General features: G+C 40.3%; 1 protein-coding gene across 1 annotated transcript in view; it reads left to right on the plus strand.

Annotated features, from left to right (window-relative positions):
• Positions 1–12,832, plus strand: part of IQCH (IQ motif containing H) — a gene marked incomplete at both ends in the record, with an annotated part of 175,289 nt that overhangs the window by 84,516 nt on the left and 77,941 nt on the right. The window contains 2 exons of the mRNA XM_081126407.1: positions 7,561–7,644; positions 12,055–12,230. Coding sequence (XP_080982533.1) covers positions 7,561–7,644; positions 12,055–12,230 — 260 coding nt within the window. The remainder of the gene's footprint in view (positions 1–7,560; positions 7,645–12,054; positions 12,231–12,832) is intronic.

The following is a 12,832-nucleotide window of genomic DNA, read 5'->3' on the forward strand; positions in this document are numbered from 1 at the left end:
GAGGAAGATTCCAACTACTCATAACATGGCTGTTTTGTCCTGCACCAGGGACTCACCTATACAAGTCACAGAAATAGAAGTGAATGAAAGTGAAGCAGATTTATCTCTAAATACATGCCCGGCCCCCGATCTATTCAATATAGTAATTCTGTTCCCAGAGTTAAGAGGGATTCAGTCATCAAAATCTATTGGTAGGAGTGTAAGGTTCAGGTAGGCGTTTAATACAAGTTGCAGCCTTGTCCACTTTCTCTCTTTCCATAGGAAATTTGCAATCAATTCTGGTGTAGAATTAGCCCTAGAAATTATTACACCATGCCGCTAGCCAGTTGGGGCTGCACTGATTTGTTTGAACCCTAAAAATGAACATTTAGTAGCTGCTAACTGCATAATATATTGCAGTTGTGGGCATTTGGTTACTTGTTTATGCAGTTTTGCACACACAGGAATAATTGCATTCTCCAAACCAGCCATCACCAAAAAGGGTGGCCTTTAAAGAAAATATTTGACCACCAAATATTTATCATGTATTTAAAAATCTACAGCTTGATAATATGATCATAAAGACAATTACACATTGTAAAATAACCTCTTTGAAAGGAGGAGTGATAAAACACAATTGACTGTTATATAATTTATGTAATATTCCTAGATTAACAGAGAGTTTTAGCTATTTTTAACCAACAAGAGAGGTGGGATGCCGTTGATTAATTGTCCAAAGAAACTAATCGGCCTTGTAACTTTATAAAATGATAAAATTTTAAAAAATCATCCTTTCTAGATTATATAGGCTGATCTCTTCATTAGATATTGCATATTTTTATCATTTTTATTAATGAAATATAATTATAGCAAAATAATCTACTACAGTTCATAGCAGTAATAGAATCCTAGGGTCTATTTTAAGCAAAATCTATCAGTCAAATAAGAAAGAACTTCCACAAAAAATTCTAATTCCTCTAGAAAAAGCAGAGCTCCAAACAAAACCTGCAAACTAATTCTGCTTCCAGTTTCTTTGGCCAAGTTATTTCCTCCACTTTTAATTTAACCCCTGTGCATCTTTATTACAGTGCATCATTTGGTGCTACACTTAAACTCAGTGGCATTTTAAAATATACTGACACTAAATGAGATGTGCCAAGTATGGGGCTCGGATGCCCTGAGCAGGTACATGAGGCCGCTGCCAGCCAATTAAACCCCCAGTGTTGAGTTTCCTCCCTCACTTCTCTTCCTTCTTTAAAGTGAAAACACGGGATATACTGAGATGGGGTTTTCTCTTTCCTCTGTGTAATCCTTTCTTTCACTGCTAAATGATTTAACGGCTAAAAGCAAGGTATATAGCTCAGCTCATTTCCCCCCTCTGCTTTATTTCAGCAAATTATCCTTTGGGCAAACAAAATTAGCGGTCTCCAAGGTACTCCATTCCATAAAATTACAGATCCTGCTCTTGGGAGGTTCATGAAAAACCACACTTTCTGCTACCCTGTATTGTCACAAACGCCCAAAAGATAGAAAACTTACCTGTGTGCACAGCTGTCCAGACACTGAAGTGAGAAAGCCATGAATGGCCATGGGACAGTTGCTTTCTGACTCCCCTCCCTTCCTCCAGAAGGCAACTTGCGCTCCCCTCCGTTTGCGAACAGGGCAGGGCAGAGGGCCAGAGTCAAGAGCATTGTGTCTGAAGTCACACTTTTACTGTGGCTGCAAGTGCACCGGCACCTTTCTAGCGTCTCGTTTTTGAGTTGACATCTCAGAGACAAGAGAGACTCTGTTCCTCCCAGCCCAGGGCTGAGGAATCAGACTTTCGATCTTCAACACGTGCCTTGGCAAGTGGTATGGAACCCATAGTTGAGCTGCGGGGTTGCCACGCTAAATCCTTGAGACGGATGAACTGCCAAGATCTCCCAGGCAGCATTTCCCAGAAATATCCGGTTCTTTTGGGATCAGGAACAAAGTACACTTAAACTTTCACGTGTATTTATAGCCCAAATTAGAATGAAAACGTATTTGTATTTCCCCATGTTGTATTCATCCAAGTAATCAAGTCAACAGCCCCTCACTGGTTAGATGAGAATTGGCCCCGTGACCTTGTAACATTACTTGACCCAGTGGTCTGGAGCTGTCTGATGTTGCAGCGTGAAATACAGAAACGGCACTGAACTGGCTGGCAAGTGACACCAGCCCCTGGGCTTCCCATTAACATGTGCTCTGAAAAGAGTCTTGCAAATACTAAGATAAAACTATAATTTTTGTCATCTTCATTTTCACGAAAAATATTAAAATATTTGTTCAGCAGTCCTCAAACTTATACTTGTAATGATTATTGAGGACCCTAAAGAGTGTTGGCTGAAGTAGGGTATAGCTATGGAAATTCAACCACATTAGAAACAAAAACTGAGAAGCTTAAAAAATATTTATTTTAGAATAATAATAAATCCATTACCAATTTTAACCTAAATAACATTTTTATTTAAATAAACTCTATTTTCTATTCCAAAACAAAAAAAATTTCAATGAAAAGAGTAGCATAGGTTGGCAAGTTGGCAAATTTCTTAATAGAACATAGCTGGATTCTTACATATATTTCTGCATTCAGTCTGTTGCAATATGTTCCTTCAGTTGAAAACCTGGCCCTACCCCGAGAAGTATTTGGAAAATAGAATAATATGTTATGTTTTTTACAGCCTTTTCAGGTAATTGTGTATATTCTTCTTTGATTTTATACCAGAACTCTACAATGGTAATTCTTAAGTATTAGTTGCAATGTGAAATCTAAAATCACATCAGTAAACTTTTTGTATTTTATGAGATGATAAGGTTGAAAAAGGCAAATACCATCTTAGTATTATTTTGAAAATATGACCTTGCCGACCTCCTGAAAGGGTTGCGGGAGCCCTCAGGGTCCCCAGACCACCCTTTGAGAATCACTGGCATTAGTTGCACGCAGTGCTGTGCCAGCCACTGACAAAAAGTTTAAACAAGAAAAAGTCCTCACCCTTTTGAAAGGAAGGTCTTCAGAAGCACACAGAATCTATTTGGCAGGTTGTATTTGAGAATGTTTTAAAGACTCAACCAATATTTGAGCGCCTCCTGTGCTTTCTACATAGCCATCACAAAATCCCCTCATTCCCCTCAGCAGCCCCAAAACACAGCTGTTTTATTTTCATCAAACTGGCCCTGGATATACTCTATAAATAACCCAAATAGGCTTCTCTCTTGCTATGCCTTATCTCCTAGCTCAGTACCTTGTGCTTTCACACTTTCCAAGTAATTAAAACCTGGGTATAACCATAATGCCTAGATCACATTTCTCTAGATGACAAAATATGTTGACATGCAATCAACTTTGAAGTATCGCACGTTTCCCTAAATTTTTACTATTAGAATACCAAAGTTGGCTAAGGATTAACTTTTTTAATGATTTGGAGCAGTTCAAGATTATCTCTATAATAATGTCACTCTTGCTCAGCTGGCATCCAGTATGCTTTTGTTTAAAAAAAATTTATCTTTATTGTTGAAAGTATTATAGATGTCCCCTGTTTACCCCAATTGGCCCCCTCGAGCCTGCATCCGCCCGACCCCCAGGCCTTCCCCTGCCAACGTCTGTGTCCATAGATTATACATACACGCATATCAGTTCTTTGATTGATCTCTCCCCCCCACTCCCCCACCCCCGCCTTCCCTCTGAGACCCCTCAGTCTGTTCCATGCTCCTGTGTCTCTGAATCTGTTTTGTTCATGGTTATTTTGTTCATTAGAGTCCACACAGGAGTGAGATCATGTGGTGCTTGTCTTTCTCTGCCTGGCTTATTTCGCTCAGCATCAGCCTCTCTTCCCTCCTATGCTTTCTTGAGTGAAGAGAAAGGGATGGAGTTACTGTTGCTTCTCTACTGTGTGTGACCAGCAGTGTGTGACACATTTGAACATTTCCCGTCACGTGTTTCCAAGTGGGGAAAAGGCTGAGAACTGCTGCTGCAGGCCCTCAGATGGAGGCACGGTTCCCTGCTGTCCCTGGCCAGGGCATCAGAGGGACGAGAGCTGCGCAGTAACCAGAAGTCAGTTTTAAACCCCTTCTCGGGCCCAGCCGGCCGTGGCTCAGCGGCTGAGCATCGACCTAGGATCCAGGAGATCCGGGTTCGATTCTCCATCAGGGCACATGCCCGGGTTTCGGGCTCCATCCCCAGTTGAGGGCTTGCAGGAGGCAGCCGATCAATGACTCTCATCACTGATGTTGCTCTCTCTCTCTCCCTCTCCCTCTCCCTCTCCTGTCCTCTCTCTGAAATCAATAAAGACATATTTTTTAAAAAAAAAGAACTGTACTTTGATAACTCAAATATAATTTTATGTTTGTAATAATAATTTCTCTACATTTAAATGAGATTCCTTTAGAGAATTTCATTCTGGCTCAGCTGAAGTTAAGAAAGAAAAAATAATCATAACACCACCACCACTTACCTAATGCCTATTCTGAGCTCTTCTTAGGGAGCTTGGCCTTCCCGCACCTTTCGGTGAGAGTGAAAGAGCAGCGGAATATCTGAGAGAGGGGGTGCGGGCTGGGGGTAAGGGAGACAGAGAGTCATATTGGTTTCTATCACCCTGTAACAGGTTACGACAAGCTTAGTGGCTTAAGACAATACAAGTGTTACTGCCTTACAGTCCTGTAGTTCAGAAGTCTGAAAGGGCTAAAACCGAGGTGTGGGCAGGCTTGTTCCTTTCCGGGGGCTCTGAGATGACCCATCTCCTTATTCTTTCCGGCTTTCAGAAGCCACCCACGAAGGGATTAACAAGGAGAGCCCTTGGCCCCCTTCGTCCATCCCCAAAGCCAGCACAGCTGCATCTCTCTGAGCCTGTCTTCTGTAGTCACATCTCTAACTCTCTACTTTTCTCCCTCTCTCTTCCACTTTTAAAGACCGTTGCTTACACAGGCCCAGCCAAATAATCCAGGGCTATCTCCTTAGTCTAAGGTCAGCTGATTAGCAACCTTAATTCCATTGCAACTTTATTTCCCCTTTGCCATGTAACCTAACATATTCACAGGTTCCAGGAGTGGGGACATGGACATCTTTGGAGGGCCATTCTTCTGCCTGTCACAAAAATTGAAAATAAAAGTCAGAAAAGAGGCAGAGGCTTTTTGTCCCTTCTGGAGTTCTCTACTCACACTTGGAGAGTCTTGTCTTATTTTATGTAACCACATTTGTCACAAGAGCTAAATCTGTAGTATCTAAGCTATATAATAATTCGTAGGTTTATGCAACCTTGGGCAAGAGACAAGGCACTTCCCCCGAGTTTCCCTGTCTGTAACATGACAGGGTAGAAGTAAATGGTCTCCCAAAACTCCCCCAGTGTTTCCAGTCTGACCTTCGAAGTATCCCATCTTTGTAGATTACATTCCAAACTTTGATGCCCCATTGCCACTGGGCATGTCTGCTGAAGTCCCCAAGGCCACAGCAGCCTTGTGGATGGTTTCTGGTTAAGCCTCTATTGTATTTCATATATGCCATCAGCATCGATGAGGTCTTTTCACCTTGAGTCAACACATGTACTTTGTGGATATACAAAACATAAGAATGAATCTGATTTTTTAAAAATTGACTCCCAACATCTGCTCCGCTGATGGCACTGCGCATTGCGTTGCCTCTTGTCCAAGCAGAATGGTCTGTCGCATTCGTTGCAACATACACAGAATTTTTTGTTGTTCTCATGAGCTTTGGAAGTGCACGTACCTCACAGCATTAAAATACCTTATGTTTACACAGCACTTTGCAGTTTACAAAATGCTTTCATACCTGTTACTTCATATGATCCTCTATAACAATGTTCTGAGATTGGTAACGTACAATTCTTTAAAATGGATGTGTTTGTAGGGTTAACTGAGTAACCGATTCTATCATAATTCTGCGTAGATACTTTACATGCGTCCTTGATGAGTGGCAACAGAGGTACTAAATAATCTGTTGGAAAACTAACCTCAAGCACTTGATTGAAACACAGGCATATTCGTTCCTGTGCTGCATATGTGGTAAGAAAGTGATCAGACAGCTTTTATATTTTAAATTGGACATCATCTTAATGAGATATCTCACACTGCCTTTTATCTTTACTTTTGAAAGGAAATGCGTTCATGGAATGCTCTCAGGCACTTTTCTTATTCATACCTTATTTCTTTAGGCACTTTTTTCCTGCCTTCTTATATTCTTGATATATAAGTTATCCACAATACCTCTTTCCAAACATCTATTTGAATATAGATAGAATTATACATATGCGAAATCCCGAGTTACAATATTGCAGCCACACACCAAGACAGCATTGTTTGTAGCTGTCTATATTAATTTTCATATTCTGTGGAATGGTTCCCCAAATTATTTTAGAATTTAATAATATTTCAAAAATAATTCAAACAACCCATTTGGCCTTCTGCCTTTTTAGTTAGTTTATCTGCATAAAGCCAAAGGGAGACTTTCAGATGAATTGTAAACTCATTTAATTTCCAGACGTTGTCTAGTGTTTAAACACTGACATCAAAGCAAAGAGCTAATTATCAGAGTTCATTTGATCTGAAGCCCTGTTGCCTGAATTGCTATAGTTTTCCTTATGCTGAAAAGGAAGTCTGTGCCACATCTCAAAGACGCAGTACTTAAAATCACTTTATCTATAGCAGTTTAACTTGAAACATGTGTTTGGGCTCACTAACCACAAGGAGGCATTGAAGCATTTCTTCAAAATGTGAAAAGCAATTTAATTTTTTTTCAAAGTTGCACCTACAGTTGCTGAATTTCATATAAGCAATTATGCCTAATTGTGAGTATGCATGCCTTTTAAGTTCATGTTTTCACTCACTTATATTTTTTTAACCCTGAAATATCTGCAGGAAGTGTTGCTGCTGTTGTTTGTTTTTGTGGAAGATTTTTGGACAATAATAACCCATGTGTGTTTTCCTTCTGCTCTGTTTCCACTGGACATGAGGGCAACTGGCAGGACTTTCATTAGTACTGATAAAACACTACACTAACCCCAGGAACCTTTATTGCCCTTTAAAGGTTAAAAGTCTTTTTGACTGTGTGAGAAGAAACATATTTCTTCAGTATTTAGAATCACTTAAATACATATTTCTGATAGCAAGGGGCTTCTCTGAAATCTGTGTGTCAGTCTAGAATGATCCTGGGGCATGTCTTCAAAATGCCCCATAGGAAGCATGAGTTTAAAAGCCAAAATCATTTTTAAAAACTTGAGCATGATTTTCTTACATGCTGTTTTGAATGTTCGTGTTAAATGTCAGAAATTTCCCCCGTGTTTTCATAACCCTGATTGCCAGCAGCTTTGCTGGTATTGAAAAATATGAACCTCTCTCTGTTGCAGAAAATGCTGCTTAGCACATCTCCCGGAGTAGTGCTTAGTCCCCTGGGAAGCCAGGACCCCACTCCTAGCAGTGAGGTGTTTTCTGCAAGATGCTCCAGAGAAGACCCTTCCCTGGCAACGTGAACTGTGACACCGAACTCCTCGTGTGCCACGTTGCCTCACTGACTTGCTCTTTCTGGGTTTTGACACCTTGTCTGCCTTTTAGGATATTCCCAGCCTGTGCGACATCATATTGCCAACTTCAACACACAGCAGAACATGCAGCTGGGGCGGCTGTGTGACATCTTAGGTACAGTAAATACTTTTCCACAAATGACTCTTTGGAATGTTTATCAGTGGATGTTGATAAAATGATTTTAGGGGGGGGTTCTTTTTTTTCTTTCTTTTTTTTTCTCTCTATAAGGAAAAGGCTTGGATTTCTAATTTACTTGCAGGGCAATTGAATGTTTTGTTTTAAAGAACAGATTTACGGTGAAGGCAACTTGAATTTAAAAATGAACTCTTTAACTTGGGTAGTTAATTTACTTGGGTAGTTTTCTAAACTCTCTTTGCTGCGGGTTTGGATAAGGATTTCTCTCCTAGAGCCCCAAATCTTCTTCATTTACCAAAGCTTGCAGGGAGTGAACATTTTTGTGTCAATATTGACTGTTACATTATCTGGGAAATGAGTGGAAGGTGGTATCAGAAATCAAAAGCATTATGTCTTCATTATAAGAATGAGAGGGAAATGAAGATAGATTTTTAAAAGAAGCTTTTATTTAAATATATAGCATCTAGTTATTAGAAAGCAGGAGACACCTAGTAGAGGAAATTCTTAGAAATGCAAACCTTGAGTGAGAGATGCATCTCTGTGAAGCCAAGTTCCAGTGCTGGTTTGGTCAGTTCTGAACCAGACCCCACCCGGACCGGGGCAGAGGGCGCGGGAACTGGGCGGCTTCGGCTGATGCCTTTCGAAGCTGGGCCGGGGTTAGGCTTAAAGAATAAAGGCTGCAAAGGCTGGGCAATGCGATGGATCCGTTTGGGATGAAATAGCCAAAATTCAAGGTTAAACAAAAACTAGGTTTTTATTAGTTACCAAATAAGATCTTCGTTTTGTTAAAATATAATTGCATTGGCCCTTATTTAAGCAAAACAAAGAAGGATTTTAAATTTTCAACGACCAACTTAGCTGGCTCCCTGGAATGGCATACTTTACATGATTCACATATATTTCAGCATCATTATTATTTTATAAATGCCATTTAGTAACAAAAATACATCAGTACTAGAAATTTACAGTGTCCTAAAATAATAATAGTGTAATTGCTTTAATCTATTATCTAGGCACTAATATTGTTTTTCTGCATTACAAAAATAAATTTAATGACTTGAGATTGATTTGTTAGTGCTGAGCTATTTCAACTAAAAACCTGACCCGGTGGAAACCACTGAAGTGCAGCAGAGGGCAGACTTTGCTCTAATTTATTTGAATTAATTTTTTTCTTAGCTTTTTATACACCCTCTCTATATAGTACAAACCATCGCCAAAGAATTTCTTTACAAAAGATTCTCACTATTAGAAAAGACTTGAAAGTATTAAGCTTCTATTTTAAATATTTCAATAATTCAGTCTAGGTCTACCTGCAGTGGGAAATATTGCTAATATGAACATTTTTAAGAGATTATGAACCAGATGCCTTTTCTTGGTACACTACCTTCATGACATAGCAAGGCAATCCTAAACCTCTCAAGAGGAGTGATGAAAGCTTAGAAATAGTAGTTAGAAGATAGAAAAGGTACTTGACTGTGAAATAAAAATAAGAAACTAGGAAAATAGTAATAATTTTGTGGAAGAATAAATTATCTTTTTAATTTTTTTATGTTATATTAGTTTCAGATGTATAACCCAGTCATTAGACATTTATATATCTTATGATGTGATCGCCCTGCTAATTCTAGTACCTGTCTGACACCATTCATAGTTATTACAATATTATTGACTATATTCCTTATGCTGTACTTTATATGATTATCTTTGCTTTTATTCCATTAATTCCTAGTAAAGGGTGCTGATTTTTTCTGTTTATTCAGGGGAAATAAAGATAATCTGATTGATCATGTTTATAAGACTTGTCATTCACATATTGGCTGTGAAGTCAGATGTCAGGTGCAGACCCAATGGCTAGTATTTTCAATTCCTAGACGAGTTAAGCAAGAGTGATTGATATTGACTATTGCTTAGCAATCAAAGCAATCTTCATTTTCATATTAATTCCTTTCCAAAATTACCTATCAATTTTGAACGTTTATAGATTCACAGTCAAGCCACACTGATACTGGATATTAGTGTTAGTGATATGTATTCCTTTGCCAGAAATGACCAGGAAAGGTAAAGTTAGCAATATGATTTGTTATCATTTGTAACCTAGAAATTTTTTCCCAAGAAAAATTTAGTTTTCTGTTATGGAGCCTTTAAGTTATTTTCATTTGTTTTTTATGACCTTTTTCAACACTTAAAAAAATACTAGTGTTTTTATTTATCTTTATTGATTTCAGAGAGAGGAAGGGAGAGGGAGAGAGAGAAACATCAATGATGAGAGAGCCATTGATCGGCTGCCTCCTGCATGCCCCCGACTGGGGATGGAGCCCACAACCCGGGCATGTGCCCTGACTGGGAATCGAACCTCGATCTCCTGGATCCTAGGTCAATGCTCAACCGCTGAGCCACACCTGGCCAGGCAATACTGGTGTTTTTAAAACCACTAGTTTGGTAAGGCCCTAGTCTCTTCTTGAAAACAAAAGATTTGGGATAATTTGATCAATCAGCAATTGGGTAGAAGTCATTTAACCACTGTCTCCTAAGTTAATTTATGTTGAGGTTTATGTGGCATCTTGATTCCAAAATTAAATAGGAGCCACTTACATGGAGCACCTACTGTGGGCCCAGCACCAGGTTAGTTCAGAAGACAATGCTTCCAGCCACAAGCACTTGTCTCGGGGCGGGGGGGGGGGGTTTCTCCTGTGGGCCGTGGAGCTCACTGTGGGGGTGAGACTTTCCACTTCCAAAATCTCTGTTCTCCCAGATCCCTGCAGTCACCCCACAAGTATTTAGTGAGTGCCTCCTGCATACTCCACACTGTCCCAGGGCTCGTGGAAATATAAGAAAGAGTATACAGCCTGCCTTTGAGGAGTTTGGAAAGACAAGATCAATAAGACACAACAACAGAGGGCACGGCTTCATCGTGTTAGATCTTGAGGCACTGGGTTAAAAGGAGCACAGGAGTGGAGGCCAGAGGGGGAATAACTGTGGGCTGGCCTGGGCAGGCTGAGCTGTGGAGGAGATCCCTGCCTTTGTACTGTTCGCTGAGCACCTACTATGTGCCAGATACAGCACCGAGTGCCATATATATACAGGGGTTGGCAAAAGTAGGTTTGAGTTTTGAGTATGCAAAACACAGTGTTAATTAAGCTATTGGAATAATCATAGCCTGCATGTCTTTTTCCGTACGAATATTTGTAAATCTACGTTTGCCCACCCCATTTATAAATATATATAATGTATTCTTTCATTTAATACTCTCTAAAACTATTTAACTGTTCTCAATGCCTCAGGTGACTTTATTCCCCATTTTACAGACGCAGAAACCAATGCTTACAAAGGTTAAATAACGTACCCAGGGTCCCTAGGCAGCTGAGCTAGAATTTAATCAGTCTGTGCTCTGTATGTTCTGCCAAAACTAACAGAGGCGTCTTAAAATCCCCTCTCCGCCCTGCCTCCCCGAGGAGACGGCTACAGAGCTCCCTCCTCTGAGCCTCCCAAGCCCCGTGAAATGGTTGCTCCACACAGGCAGCACCTCAGTTGCTTTGATTCCTGTATTTCCTCCATGTCCTGTCAAGTGCTTTGCCCCTACCGGTCAGTTATTTTATGAATGAATGAATGAATGAATGAATGAATGAATGAATGACTTTATTGGCTGCTGATTTACTGTCCATACTCCTTAAAATATTTTGCAGCCTGGAGTGGGTCATCTCATCTGACTATTCCATCTGGGCGGGATATTTAATTAGGATTTCTTTCTAAGTACAGAATAAGAAGGACATCTTAAGAACAGTTAAATTAAGACAGTGTTTCCTTTAAACCAAGAATCACTAGACATCCTATATAATTAATCTGCTCCTCTTTGGGAACGGAGCAGGGAGAAGGTTGGTCTCCTGAAATAATCACTGCTGGGGTCATAATCACACCGTTCATTTGAACAGGACAGTCCCTGAATTGGCCCTGCCAAGTCCAGGCAGAATAAGAAATTGCCATTTCATCAGCTCTCTAAAGTTAATAGCTCTGTTTCATAATTTACTGAAGCTAATGGGATAAACTTTTTAAGCAGTATGCAATTCCCACTGATGTTAATGGGAGTTCCGGGGCTGGCTCCCTATAATTATCTGAAAGTCTGCTTCCATGGCACCTCACAGCCCTCCTTCTGGAAGAACCATCACGTCCGTTTTTTTGGTGGTAGTGCTATTTATCTTTTCTTTAGAGAAATGCTGAAGTGCCCCAAATCCAGTTATGTTGCTAAGATCTGTACAAAACCGACCTAAATGAACTTCAGAGTGGCTTCGGATATGTGCTTTACTGTAAACTGCACCGCATCAGTCCGATGCCAGAGTTCATGATGTCGGTTACCTTTGGACCAGTAATTAACACTGTGCCTGTTGCTTTCAGATGCCAATGTCAGCGTCATCTACATCTGCTCCCACCAAATGAGTCACGAGTTACTGCTGTATTACAACAGGCTCCTGAGTCTGCAGGCAGCTGTCAAATCGGGGAACCTGGAGGACAGAAGTGACCTGCAGAACAGGTTCAAAATTATCACCCCCGAAGCTATAGAGATCTTCCCTGTGAGTTTGTCTTCTAATTACTACGGCTTCAGGGATGCAGTAAAATTAAATTGGAAATTTTATAACTTGCAACGCTCTGGTGCACATCAGTGAAATATTATTGCAAGTTTAACAGCTTTACTGATTAGACGACTAGTTGGACAGTAGGAAATAAATATCCCAGTTTAACTTTCAGACTTAGTCGAGCTGCCCCTTCTCAGTTTCTTCGAGCTGAAGCCTAATTGAGGTTGTTGGGCGGCACCACCAAGTATGTGAATTTTTAACATCTGCAATTCCTTTTTTGTTCTGTGTGGAGGACGTCAAGGCAGAGGAAGGCCGGGCCTGCCCATGGTCACAGAGCTAGTTTGGGACGGAATCTAGACCAGGGCCCCTGTGTTCTGACTTCCACACTGGGATTCCTTCTGAATCCATGGTTTTGGTTCCATCCCCACCCCCACGGGAATTTGGTCTTATTGACCATATCACATGGTTCATAATGAACAAGTTTCTGATTGTTTTTTTTAACTTGTATTGATTTTCAATGAATGGAAAGAATTCTGGGTGAAATTACAACCCGAAACAAGAGCTTTTGGGAAATTCATGGAACCACAAGAGCAGTGTTC

This window comes from Miniopterus schreibersii, assembly GCF_964146895.1.
Source record: "Miniopterus schreibersii genome assembly, chromosome: 1".
In the NCBI taxonomy this organism is placed as follows: domain Eukaryota; kingdom Metazoa; phylum Chordata; class Mammalia; order Chiroptera; family Miniopteridae; genus Miniopterus; species Miniopterus schreibersii.